Source organism: Apodemus sylvaticus, chromosome 1, assembly GCF_947179515.1.
Source record: "Apodemus sylvaticus chromosome 1, mApoSyl1.1, whole genome shotgun sequence".
Classification (NCBI taxonomy): domain Eukaryota; kingdom Metazoa; phylum Chordata; class Mammalia; order Rodentia; family Muridae; genus Apodemus; species Apodemus sylvaticus.
The window spans coordinates 77,788,677-77,802,822 of record NC_067472.1 but is presented as its reverse complement, the minus strand read 5'-3'; the positions used below and the strand labels follow the sequence as shown (position 1 = coordinate 77,802,822).

Below are 14,146 nucleotides of genomic sequence, written 5' to 3'. Positions count from 1 at the left end.
CCATGTGGGCATTTTTATGGATTTCTATATTCTTGGTACTTGGGTGTGGAGACGGATCAGAAGTTCAAGGTCAGCATGGTGTGCAATCATGCCTCCCCGCAAAGGGCAACTCCCTCCACATAGGCAAGCATCATGTCTCAGAATGTAGCACAAACCGTAAACTGGAATTTGCTGTTACTGTTATTTTTGTATCATGCTTTATCTTTTTTTTTTTTTTTTTTTGAGATAGGGTTTTTCTTTGTAGACTAGGCTGGCCTTGAACTGAGATCTTTTTGCTTCTGCACCCACAGTGTTGGGATCAAAGCTGTGCACCACTAACCCCCAGCTGTAACATGCTTTAAAAAAAGTCACTTTTCTCCAATTAAAGATGAGGTGTATCATCATGTCCAATCAATTGCATGGTTCCTGAGCATGAACTTGCTATTAATAGGTGATACTGTCTGTTACAAAGTACAGTTACAGTTAAAACTGCCCAGGGCAAAGATGGTACTAGACCACAGCCTTTCACAATGTTGGACAAGAGCTGCCATTGATTCATACCTCCACTGAAGGTTTTTTTTAGATGCATTTAGCCTTTTCATGCCTGGTATAGGAATCCTTGAAAATTTAGGAATCCAGGTGTTTAGAGAGATGGCTGAGCAGTTAGAGCAACTGGCTGTTATTCCAGGGGTCCTGAGTTTAATTCCCAGCAACCATGTGGGTGGCTCACAGTCATCTATGGGATCTGATGCCCTCTTCTGGAGTGAAGGTGAACACACAGAGCACATAAAATCTTAATAAAAGTATGAATCCTAGGTGAATGGTGGCATCCATTTTTATTCCCAGCACTCGGGAGGCAGAGACAGGCAGATCTCAGTTCAGTGTTGGCTTGGCTAGTAGTGTTGGCCTGGCTAGTTGCAAGACAGCTTAGGCTATACAGAAAAACCCTCTCTAAAAAATTTAAAAATTAAAAATTGTTAACAGTTTTCCCAAAGCTGGGATTATAGACAGGGACCATGTCAGCCTGATTTGTACAGAATTTCTATGTACAGAAGGTGATAGCTAAAGTATACCTTATACAGATAAACAAAATCTGTAGCTGGTAAGTGGTTTCTTGCTGAGTCACCAACTACTATCCTAAATCATAAGTTTGTGCTGAAGTATAGTCCACTTACACTGGGTGTCCTTGTGTAGCCCTGGCTGTCCTGGTATACTTTCTCTGTATACCAGGCTGACCACCTAGAGAGGAATTATTTGATCTTCAGATCTAGTTAACTGGAGGCAGGAAATCATGGCCCCATAAGAGGTTCACCTGCTTGCAGTGAAGGAGTAGGCATGCTTTAAAGGTTGAATGTTCTAAATGCTCTTTGGGCATTGCTTTTGTTTTTTTGATTTGGTTTTTCCAAGACAGGGTTTCTCTGTGTGTAGCCCTGGCTGTCCTGGAACTCACTCTGTAGACCAGGCTGGCCTTGAACTCAGAAATCCACCTGCCTCTGCCTTCCAGAGTGCTGGGATTACAGGAGTGCGCCACCACTGCCCCGCACTTAAACAATATTTTAAAAAGGTTTAATTTTGAGACAGGGTCTCTGTAGCCCTGGCTGTCCTAGAACTCACAATTTAGACTAGGCTGGTCTTTTTTTTCAGGGTTTCTCTGTGTAGCCTTGGCCAGCCTGGAACTCACTCTGTAGACCAGGCTGGCCTCGAACTCAGAAAGCTGCCTTGGCCTTGCCTCCTGCTGAGTGCTGGGATTACAGGCCTACACCACGCCTGGCTGACTAGGCTGGTCTTGAACTCAGTTTGCCTCCAGAGTGCTGGAACTAAAGATGTGCTCCATCACCTCCATGGTGTGTGTGTGTGTGTTTGGTTTTTTGGAGACAGGGTTTCTCTGTGTAGCCCTGGCTGTCCTGGAACTCACTCTGTAGACCAGGCTGGCCTCGAACTCAGAAATCCGCCTGCCTCTGCCTCCCAGAGTGCTGGGATTACAGGCGTGCGCCACCACTGCCCAGCGTGTGTGTGTTTTCAAGACAGGGTTTCTCTGTTACCCTGGAACTAAAGATGTGCTCCATCATCACCTTCGTGGGGTGTGTGTATTGTTTTTTCAAGACAGGGTTTCTCTGTGTCCCTGGCTGTCCTGGAACTGTAGACCAGGCTGGCCTTGAATTCAGAATTCCACTTGTCTCTGTCTCCCAAGTGCTAGGATTAAAGGCGTGAGCCACCACTGCCCGGCAAGATATTTTTTAATGTGTATGAGTATACTTTTGTGTATGTATAAATTTGCATGTATCCATGTGTACCATGTGCATCCCTGGCTATATACGGTGGTCTGAAGAGGGCACCAGATTCCTAGACTTGAGTTACGGATGGTTGTGAGTCACCATGTGGGTTCTGAGAACTGAATTTAGGTCCCCTGGAAGAGCAGCAAGTGCCTTTAAGTGTTGATTTTTAAGTCTAGCACTGATTCTGCCCCCCACCCCCAGGGTCTTAGCTCAGACTGTTCTTGAACTTACTAGTTTCTGGGAATGACCTAGAGAACCAGTCATTAGAGCTCTTAAGGAAGACAACTTGTCTGGTTTCCTCCAGCACTGCATATATGAATACTTGTTCACCACATGCAAATTACCTGCTGGGGATAGTGGTTCATGTCTGTAATCACAGCATTTACTGTAAAAAATTCAAACTTTGAATTGTTGGTGTTTTAGTTTACAAAGTTTTGTGAATACTGCAAAAATTAGGTATTTGACATTGTTCTGTATATTCCATTTTCTTTGGTATTTGCCCTGAAGTGATACTGCTATGATACTTGGAGCTTTTGGAGACAAGGCGTGATGGCAGATGCCCATCATCTCTTGGTATTCAGAAGCCAAAGCAGGAAGACAAGTTTCAGGCCTCTGTGGTGTTAGCCTAAAGAGAGTAGAATAACTGCCAAGAGCATGTTGGCAGATTTGACCAAAGGGTGTTTTTGTTTATGGTGGTTAGCAATGTAAGGCTTTGGGAAATAATTGAATAATTGAGTTGTTAGAGCCCATTGAGTCTGGCCTGAGAGGCATCTGGTAGACTTTGCACTTCCACTAAATAGTTTTAGTCTTTTGGTGTATTGTGTGCTGGGGAGGAGGGGGGCTACTTTGCTTGAGAGTGCTACAGTGGAAAGCCAAGCTGGACATACTTTAAAAGAAACCACAGAAACCCCCAACTTTTTAAATTGCTTTTTTCTCCATCTACTATATAGTTACTGGGATTTTACTTTTTTGGAAACTATAGCTGGAACTCCCTGTGTAGACCAGACCTCAAACTCTGGTCTCTCTCTTTTTTTTTTTTAAAAGCAAGGTGCATTTTTTTATTTATATGATTTTTATAAGATCTATTTACTTTTGTGAGTACATTATAGCTGTCTTCAGACACACCAGAAAGGGGCATCAGATCCCGTTACAGATGGTTGTGAGCCACCGTGTGGTTGCTGGGAATTGAACTCAGGACCTCTGGAAGAGCAGTCCGTGCTCTTAACTGCTGAGTCATCTTTCTTGCCCGTGCTTCTGTCGCTTAAATGCTGGTATTAAAGGTAGGTAACTACCAAACCTGGCCAAATTATTTTTGGTTGTGTATATGAGTGAATACCACTTTTGCAGCTATTTTTGAATGGCCAGAGGATATCAGGCTGTCGGGTGCTTGAAATAGAACTCTACAAAGACATAACATGTTTAATTTATAAGCCATCTATCTAGTTCCTTTGGCATTTTTCAAAAAGTGAATTAACAGGCTGGCTTGGGATAGGAGGGGCCATGATGTTAATCTTTGAAGAGTTTTTTTGTTTGTTTTTTAAACAGGGTATTCATATACTACCTCCTCAAGAGGTACCAGTGTTGCCCAATTGGAGATCCTTTGGAATGTCTGAGGTTTTACAGAAACTTGTGAAATGTAGAACCTTGCTGTCATCTAGGGTGATAAGACTTTTGATTTGATTTTTCCAGAGTTTTAGTTTTGTTTATTGCAGCTCTCTTAGTTACTTTTCTATTGCTGTGATAAAACAGCATGATCAGTGCAACTTACTATAACTTACTTGAATTTACAAAGGTTAGAAGAGTCTATGGTGAAAGAACAATGGCTATCAGGAACATCAGAGAGCTCACATCTCAAGATTGCCACCAAGAGGCAGAGCACACAAGCCCCCCCCCCCTCCAGTTATACAGCCTCTTCCAGGAAGACCACAGCTACTAGACAATTTTACCAGTTGTCTTTCTCATTTAAGCCATCATTCTACAAATAAAAGGAAATTCTTACCCTTGCGGGAAAAACTGAACTTGAGTCAGTTGAGATGGTCTGAGTAATCCTAAATTTAATGTACAGGTTACTAACATAAATGTTAGTAAAACAGGTAATTTAATAAGTCTGGAATAATTAGGGCCAGAGGTGCTGGAAGTTTCAGGTATTTTTAAGTGTTAGAGTACCCATATTTGATGTATATTGGTATTAAAAAATGTGAATTCATTTGATACATACTTTAGCTTGAAGCTAATTTCAAGTATTCATAGTGTGCTTTTATTTTGATGGTGACCTACTAATGTGAGATAGGAGTTGACTATTTTTGAAGTAGAGTCTTACAGCAAAGGATGGCCCTGAAGCATTGATCTGCCAGCTGACTACTAGGACTGTAGGCATGTACCTACTAACTGACTAGAAGTTGCTTAAAAAAACAAATGGAATGGGTTTCTCCTTTATCCCAGGCTAGCCTTCAGCTGTAGCCGAGGATGACCTTGAGCACTGTTTCAGTTCTACTTTCAGGTTCCTGTTCTGACTTTCTCACGGATAAAGCCACTTGAATAAACACAAATTATCATGTTGTTTATCACAGATAATGGAGCCCTAACTAGGAGACCAATTAACTCAGAAAAGCAATGGATTTTTCAGAGATGACACAGGCATACATTGTCTGACTTTTCTTCCTATGATTTATCCTTACTATTTTTAATTATGTGTCTCATACAGTGTGTGGGGATGTGTGCATGTATGTGTGGCACTGGAGCTTGAGTTACAGGTGGTTTTGAGCTGCTTGATAAGGGTTCTGGGGACAAAACTGTCCCTATCCCTGCCTCAGAATGTACTTCCTGCTTCCTCTTACTATGTGTCTTTATATAAACACAGCTGTCTTTTCCTTTTTTAGATTTACATATTTTGTGAGCTATGGGTGTTCTTTTCATGGATATATGTGTGTGCCTATGAATGGTTGTGAATCAATATGGGTGCTAGCAGCGGAATCTGGATCCTATAGAAGAACAGCAAGTGCTCCTAAATTGCTGAACCATCTCTCCAACCCCATAGTTAAGACTGCCTCTGAAGTTCAGGGTCCTGAAACACTGGACCAGGCCTCTGCCGCCTCATTGCTGGGATTATGGCATAAGAATATATGGCACATAGAGGCCCAGCCCTACCTATATCTGCAATTTTATAACTAGCATAAGCCTAGCTTTGGCTGGCTTTTATTGTTCAAAATTTAAGCTTGAATATAAGATTTGAGAAGGCAAAATTTATTTTGCATGGCACTGACCTATAGAGTCGGAGACATAAGAAAATCAGATGCGGCTGGAGAGACAGATAACTCAGCAGTTAAGAGCACTGGACTGCTCTTACACGGAATCCTAAATTCAAATCCCAGTAACCACATGGTGGCTCACAACTATCCCTAAAGAGATCTGACTCCCTCTTGTGGAGTGTCTGAAGACAGTTACAATTTATTTTAACATATAATAAATCTTTTTTAAAAAGGGAAAATCACGTGATACAGTGAGTCTCCTCAAAAACTTCCTGGCAGCAAGGAAGCAGACAACTTTAATCTTAGCACTCAGGCAGAGATAGGTAGTCCTTGAGTTTGAGGCCAGCCTGGTCTATATAATGAGACTGTCTCAAGATACCTTCCTCCTCAAGGAAAAAGGTAAAAATGTTTTTCTTTTGTAACTTAATTTTTTCAGGAGATTGGAGCATCAGTAAGGGATTGGCATGAGCTATGATGTTGGAAGTTTCTGATTCCAGTGGGGCTTGGGACTGCTGGTGACAAGTCCGTCAGTGTGCTCAGGGCCTGCAGCAGCAGCAGCTCATGGCTAACTTTAGCTACAACCAGAATTGAAAGGTGCTTTTAGATAGTCATTCATGTAGCTGGTGCAGCGGTGGCAACCCAGGCCTTTTGAACTAGGTCTTTTTTGTTTTGTTTTGATCTTGATGAACTAGGTCTTTTTTGTTTTGTTTTGATCTTGTTTCTTTTGAGATAGAGTTATAGTCCTGACTATCCTGGAACTCACTCTTGTACACCAGGCTGGCCTGGAACTCAGAAATCTTCCTGCCTCTGACTCCCAAGTACTGGGATTAAAGGCGTGTGCCACCACTGTCTGGCGAGCTAGATCTTGTTATTCTCACTTTGTGGAGGGATGCTGACACGCAGTTTTTATCATTGCTAGTAAGACCAGGAGCTGGGGTTTGAATTTTCATTCTTTCAATTTTATACTCTTAAATCACTCTAATACCAGAGATCTAAGACTTCTTAGACCTGAGTTCCCCCAGGAAAAATACAAAGGGCAAGAGGGGAGTCCCTCTGTGTGTGTGTATGTGTGTGTGTGTGTGTGTGTGTGAGGGGATGTACACCAGGGTTTGTAGAGGTCAAAAGTGCAACAGTGGGTGTTGGACCTTTGTATCATGTTTGAATCACTGGGGTTTACAACTCAAGAGTAGTTCTGGGAGCTCTAAGTTTAAAGGCAGGTACCACCATGCCTAACCCGTTTAAGATTCTGTATTCTACTTTTTCCATAATTATACTATTTCACAGGAGAGCTATAAGCAGGTTACCAAGGAGACCCAGAATACCAAATATCTACCAACTTCATTCCCTCCACCAGTCGACTTGGTCTAGTCCAAAGCCTCTTACCTGCAACAGGCCTCTGATTGGATCTCCCTGCCTGAGTAACCAAAGCTGGTCATAGAACAGTCTTAGGACACTTGAACTTCAAGCTTGGTCCTTAGTGCCATCCAACCCCATCTTCTCTCATACACTTTTCCGTATATATCCTACTATCTGTTCACACTTGACACTAAACACTTGGATCACACCTCTGGAAAGCCTTGGAGTCTGTTTCTTTTAGTGTGCTCAAAGCATGCACACCCCCTGGCTCAGAGAACATTATTTCTCAGACAAACAATTGCCACAGTGTATTTTCACTAAAGGACCCTTCTAATAGAGGAGACATTCCAATAAAGGACAAAAAGCCTTTTTTGTTCTCTCTAATCACCAATAAGATTTCACATGAACCTGTTAGGCCTTTGAACCCAGCCCTACTCAAGCTAGTCAGGGATATAGGAATAGTGAGCCCTTGACTCAACTTCATAGGTAGGACCATAAGTGATACTTGCTAGAGTAGCTACTGGGCTGGGGATGGAACTTAATTGTAGAGGGCTTCTCTACCATTTCTGCACCCCGTTGAGAGACCTGAAAGTACAGAGGAGAGAAACAGAATGGCTCTGAAACTCACAGCCCAGAGAGTTAATATGTAGCAAAAAGAACAGGAACTCCCAATTTCAAGGAAAAATCGAGAACTGACTCTGGAGTCTGTCTTCAAATTTCTGTGCTGAAATGCACCTGTGTTCACATTCACAGAATACAATCTTAATTTCTTTAAAGAAGGATAAGCCCTTGGAGAGATGATTCTGCAGTTGAGTAATAACTGCTCTTTCCAGGGGAAATCCATCTTAAAATCCCAGTGTCCTGTGGAGGCACAGCAGTAATTCCTGTTTCAGGGAATCTAATGCCCTCTTCTGGCTTTGGTGGGCACTGCATGCACATGGTGCAGAGACCTACAAACAGCCCCACTCCCCAAAATCCACACATTAAAAGAAGGCTTGGGATGGGTGTGGTGGTGCATGCCTTTAATCTTAGCACTTAGGGAGCAGAGGTGGGCAGATTTCTTGAGTTAGAGGCCAGCCTCGTCTAGACGAGGTCCCATGGCCCAAAGACTTCTATGGACTGGTTTGTTTCTAGGTGCCTTTCCAAGCCCTGTTGCCTGTGTTTTTTTGTTTTCCTTTTTTTGTGTGGTTTTGTTTTGTTTGTTTTTTGAGGGTTTCTCCGTGTACCCTTGCCTGTCCTGGAACTCGCTGAGGTCTGTCTCCTGAGTGCTGGGATTAACTAACCATCACCTGGCTCCCATCCTCTTGCTTTTTACCTTGACCTGGCTAATAAGTATGTTCTCAAAGGTAGTATTTTGGGATAATTTGGGGAAAGCTCCCAAATGGGGAACCAGGAATCATTTGAGAAGCCTTTGCACTAGAACAGAGAAGCCAGAACTTGAGTCTGTGGAATTTTGGTGTTGGAGACTGATTTGTGCATGTTAGGTATAAGGTCTGCCTTATGGTCTACCATGTGGCCTTTGGAAATGTAGCTTAGCTCAGCACAAACATCCGAGAAAGTAGAGAAAACACAAATACAAATTGGTTTTTCAAAAATAGTGTATACAAAATCAGGAGCTGGATGTAGCTGGAAAAGATACCTCAGCTCTTCTCCAGGTCTGCCACCAGGTAGGGGTGTATCTCCCTCAAGGCCTGGAGGAGCACATCCTTGCAGTTCAGGTTCCAGGCTGGAGCAAAGCTGAAGAGCTTCCTCATCTTGTTTTGGCTGGTGGTCTCAGCACGAACTGCCTGGTACTGTCCTTCAGTCAGCACACTGCCATACAGAGCATCCAGCACACCATCAACTTCTGTGACCCTGGCAATGAGTGCTTGCCTGTGCTGGTCCACAAAATGTTCTGTGGGGGGAAGTGATGACAGTGTTTAACACTGCTTCAAAATTTACTAATGTAATTTTAGGGGCTGGAAAATTGAAGAAAGCCACCCACCATGACTACATAGGCAAAGTACACTCTTGTGTGAGTAGTAGGGAGGCAGGGTTATTAGTCTAGTCTGGCTCTGGCCTTGGCACAATAGAAAGGCTGTGCAAGGGTGTGGTGGGGTGGGGAGGCCTCACCTGTTCTGGCTGTACTCTGAACAGGGACACTGGTTGCAGCTGCCACAGTTCCAGACTCTGCAAAGAAATGCCAGATGGTTCTTTCCCCTATCAACAGTCTTTTGGGGGTTGACTCCCACTCCACCCATCGTGCTAAGTTCAAGGCTACAAAGGGAAGGTTTTTTTTTTTTTTTTTTTGGTATGGCAGGAGGAACAGAAAGTTAAGCGCCAAAGAGGCAGGCCTCGTGTGCAGGAAGTTGAGGGTAGACAAACAAGGGGACATACCTTCCATAATCTTTTGCAGCGGCTCAGCCAGCTCCTGCATGCCCATGTCTCTCAGCACAGTCATTGTGAGCTCCAAGCCATACGTCTCCAGATAGTAGCTGACGAGTTTGTCGGTGAGGTCGATGGCGTCCATCTGCAGCAGGGGCCCTCGTGGAATGCGCCCATAGCCTTCGCGCACTGGCACTGACAGCAGCTTCATCTTGAACTTTTTGAACTCATCCACTGTCAAGTTTTCAAGAGCGTCCAGGATGGCATCTCGTGCCCGCCCCATGGCTCTGGGGGTGGGCAGCCGCGGTCACCTTTAACTCTTGCCGCTGCTCGCCTGCTGCAGCCTGCCTGCTGCCAGCCCGCCAAGACCAGGAAGTCGGTTTAGGCCAATGGGCGTGCCGGGACTCCCCCACCCTCTTCCACTTACAGCTCCTGTTCTTTCCCCAGCAAGCTAGTTTTGGTTTCCGCCCCTAAGACTTTCAGGCTAGGCTACAGAAAGAGAAGGTGGTGAAGGTGGGTTGGCAGAGGAAGTGGGGTGGGGACAGAGGGTGGAGCTAAATTTGTTACTCTCTGGCAGGTCCACAGATGCTGGGAGGCTCTAAAGAGCTTGCTTGCAAACCAGCTGTTGCTGAAAAGCAACCTGTTTCTGTTGAGTTTCTTGGAGCATAGAAGCTTAGAATCTTGGATATCAAGATGCCCCAAATCTCGTTTCTCCAGATCTTAGAATCCTTTCACATGCCATTGGATATTAGAATTTTAACAGCTAGAACACTAAGCCCCCTGAATTCCACAGACTTGGACGAAATGAAGTGCAAAAGAGAGTGACTACTGTCCTCACCATAGTTTCAGCTACATTTATTAAACGTTTTTGTCACTCCATCTCTCAGCCTCACAACTGCTGGGAGGTGGGGACCTGGGCTCATGATGGCCTGGGATGGCAAAGGCTTCTTGAAACCTTACCAAATGCCCCAGTCGTTAAATATTTTGCAGTGTGATGACAACCGCCATTAGATAAAACACTGGAGGGTAGAGACCCTTACTCCTGGGTTGGTTAGGATGACCATGGAGCCCAGAATTCCAAACTTGCTTTAAACATGGCTGGGAAAGGTCTACTGGTCCATCCTAGTTTTGATCTCTTCAGTCTTGTTTTATATCACACTACCAGTTTACCTTTATCTTCAAGCTCCAGCTACACTGGCTTCTCAACTTCTTCCCCCCCACCCCAGACAGGGTTTCTCTGTGTAGCCCTGGCTGTCCTGGAACTCACTCTGTAGACTGGGCTGGCCTCGAATTCAGAAATCCGTCTGCCTCTGCCTCCCAAAGTGCTGGGATTAAAGGCTTGCGGCACCACGGCCCGGTAAGGGTTCTAGTTCTTGACACTTTAAAATTGTGGATTAAGTTTTCAGGGTGACAGGGTGTCTCCATCCTTGTGGCATGGCATCCCAGCAGCAGTTGTGGTGAGACAGTCAGTGTTCCTTGGCTTATGGCTCCCCATTGATCCTTCCACAATCCCCACATCATTATGGCCAAAAGAAGATACATTTATAGCCTACACAAAGGGTGTTGTCCCTTTCCTACTCCTGTGATTCCTCAGAGTCACGTGTCACCCTTTCTAAGTAATTTCAACTCTTCTTACAGTGGGATCCTCCCTAAGTGTCACTTGTCTTTTTGACAGTCCCTTTAATGGGACAAGTAGTCCATTTACAGAAGGGAAGATTGCCCCAGGTAGAATGGTCAAGAGCACCTTACAGGTGGTCTGATAGCTTATCCGTTTAGCTTTTGTCTTTTTAAAAAATAACTGGTTGAACCTAGGGCCTCATGCATTTATTTGTTTCATTTCTGTTCTTAACCTGCCTTTCCCTGCCGTTTTACTCTCTGGTTTCTCTCCATGATGCTCCTCCATGCCTCTATCATAGTTTTTATAATATGATGTGTCTGTTTACTTTTTCTAAAGTCTGAGAACTTAAGAGCCGAAACCAGATCTGGACCATCTCTGCACAATACCCAGCATTCGGCTTGTCACTGACTTAGCCTTGAGGAGCCTTTATAGAATGACAAAAGAGCCCTGGTCCTAGAATTGTAGAAATAGAGTGAGAGGGTTTTGCCCAATGCACAAAACTGAGAAGAGGTGCAAGGGTATGTGATTTTCAAAGAATGATACCCCAGACTCAAGTAGTATGCAATAGCAAAGAACATTTATTCTGCTGAGATCTAGCATGCAGGGGTCTACCATTCAACAGGATGGAGGATGGAGGTGTTGGCTTTGTGATTTAAAGCCTGTTAGGGTAGAAGTGGGTGACTTACCTTTCTTTCCCTTGATTGGTTGCCTTTGTGATTCACTAATGCTATGGGGGATTTGGGGGACTTGTGCTGATTAACTATACTTGGCTCAAGCTAGGTGGTGGGGCAGTTTCTACAATTCTTGATTGACTGCCCATGAGGTTAGATCAGGTTAGGTAGTGGGGCAGCTTTGGATTGGCTGACCATAAGGTATGTGTGTGTGTGTGTGTTTCCTGGAATTGACTTGTTTCAGACTTTTCCATTTCTAGGAAACAGAAACTTAGGCCTAGTCTTCCAAACTGCCAGTTTGTAGCCTGTCATGGAGTCAGCCTGGCTCTGGCTAGCTCTGTCCTCACAAGGTAACTAGTCTTATGGCAGACTTAGTTTAAATGGGATAATTGAGCTATGAGCTAGCGGGAACAAGCCAAAGCTTGTGACCTAGGCATTTATTCATAATTAAGTCTCAGAGTCCTTATTCTGGGAACAAAGAGGCCAGGTTGAAAAACTTGTGGCGCGGGGGTGGGGAGGAGGGGGGGTGGGGGATGGAGGGGGTGGTGCACGCCTGTAATCCCAGCACTCTGGGAGGCAGAGGCAGGTGGATTTCTGAGTTCGAGGCCAGCCTGGTCTACAGAGCGAGTTTCAGGACAGCCAGGGCTATACAGAGAAACCCTGTCTTGGAGGTGGGGGGTGGGAGAAAAGAAAAACTTGTGGCTACAAGAAGGATACACAAAGAAACCTTGTCCCATCTCCACCAAAAAAAAAAAAAAAAAAAAAAAAAAAAAAAAAAAAAAAGCCAAAACCTGATGTTGCCTAAAAGCCTTAACTGGTAACAAGTACTGAACATTTTGTTCAGGACCTTATGACTGTGCTAGGGGATTTCTTAGAGCTAAACTGCTTAGGGTGATGACTGGCAGGGCGTTCACTAGGCCTCCTCAGTATAGTGTATAGGCTGAGGACTGGAGAGATGGCATGGCTGTTAAAAGCACCATATCTGGTGGCTGACAGCCTTCTATAACTACAGCTTCAGGTAACTCAATACCTCTGGCCCTCAAGGGCACACACACATACACCATGTTCACATAATTTTAAATAAATAATTAAAAATAAATGTGGGATGGTTAATTTTACGCTGTTAGCAATTCAAACTGTAGCTGTGTGTTTGTTTCTCCTCTGCAAATGACCCTGCATGTTTTGCATTTGTGTGCATAAGTTTGATAACTTTCAACTATTTTTTTTTTTTTTGAGACAGGCTTTCTCTGTGTATCCCTGGCTGTCCTTGGATCTTGTTTTGAAACCAGGCTGGCCATGAACTCAGAGATCAGCCTGCTTTTGCCTTCTGGGTGCTAGAATTAAAGGTGTGCACCACCACACCAGACACTTTCAACTTTTTATAATGGATTTGTGTGTATCTTCTTGTCTTGTTTCTTAAGACAGGGTCTTCACATATAGCCCTAGTTGGCCTGGAACTTGTCATGAAGCCGAGGCTGTCCTCAAATTCACAGAGCTCTGCCTGCCTCTGCTTCCAAATGCACATGTGCCTCCATACCCAGCTATGTGTATTACTTATTAAATGATTTATACTGCTAAAAAAGAAATACACATGTGTATATTTTGCATTTTATTTATTATTGTGTATGGGTATGATCGTACTTGTGGCTTGGTGTGCTTAGAGCTCAGAGGATAGCATTTGGGAATTAGCACTCTCCGCTCACCATGGATTCCAGAGACTGATCTTGAGTTTCAGGCTTGCCTGGAAACCACATTATTTATTTATTTTGGTTTTATGAAGTATGGTTTCAAATTTGTTTTGTAGTTGAAGATGACCTTCCTTCTGCCTTGATCTCCTAAGTGCTGGGATTCCAGGTGTGTTTTATCACACTCTAGCCACATACAAACAAGGTAGCCTTGGCTTTTAATTGAAACTTGGAGGCTGCAGAAAATGACATGAAGGATCACTTTTCTGGTGGTGAGAGGGGATCGATCTAGTTGGGTCAGATTTGACATCTGACCAGTTACACACAACTCATGTATTCAGACCAAGGCATGGAGCTGCCTTCTTGGGATGTTCACTGGGGATTTCAGGCAGTGTTAGCAATTTGATAAGATGCCACAGTAAGGCAAGAGAGATGGGCTGGAGAAATGTCACCCTTGCTGTCACAGACTGGAAGTATCACCCTGATGTCAATTTTAGACTGGACATACTCTGCACATTATGACCTCGGAACAATTTGGAGAAACCTATATTACTTGAAAAGGATGTATTAAGGTTTTACTGTTTTTGTTTTTGTTTTGTTTTGTTTTTGGTCTTTGGTCTTTGTTTTTTCTTCTTTTGTTTTTGTTTTTTGTTGTTGTTGTTGTTTTTTCAAAACAGGGTTTCTCTGTGTAGCCCTGGCTGTCCTGGAGCTCAATCTGTAGACCAGGCTGGCCTCAAATTCAGAGATCAGTCTGCTTCTGCCTCCCTGAGTGCTGGAATTAAAGGCGTGTGCCACCACTGCCTGGTGGCACTACCGTATTTACAGCCTCTTTGGATTGCTGTCTTATTAGCTTCCAGTTTTGAATCTTGCTCTTTTCTAGGCATTGTTGTAAGCACTTAGCATGCACAATCTCAATTTCCCCAGCAAACTCAAAAGGTATTATGTGCTT

General features: G+C 43.9%; 1 protein-coding gene across 2 annotated transcripts; it reads right to left on the bottom strand.

Annotated features, from left to right (window-relative positions):
• Nucleotides 1–8,439: 8,439 nt before the first annotated feature.
• Nucleotides 8,440–9,712, bottom strand: LOC127695526 (apoptosis-associated speck-like protein containing a CARD). Of its 2 annotated transcripts, XM_052197751.1 has the most exons (3): nucleotides 9,236–9,708; nucleotides 8,972–9,028; nucleotides 8,440–8,753 (listed from the first exon to the last, which is right to left on the bottom strand). In XM_052197751.1, the coding sequence occupies exons 1-3, from the start codon at nucleotides 9,504–9,506 to the stop codon at nucleotides 8,500–8,502; spliced, it is 582 nt and encodes a 193-aa protein (XP_052053711.1). In that variant the 5' UTR covers nucleotides 9,507–9,708; the 3' UTR covers nucleotides 8,440–8,499. The 2 variants fall into 2 exon arrangements, with proteins under 2 accessions (XP_052053711.1, XP_052053718.1); XM_052197758.1 differs by lacking the exon at nucleotides 8,972–9,028 and having other exon boundaries at nucleotides 9,236–9,712.
• Nucleotides 9,713–14,146: the final 4,434 nt, after the last annotated feature.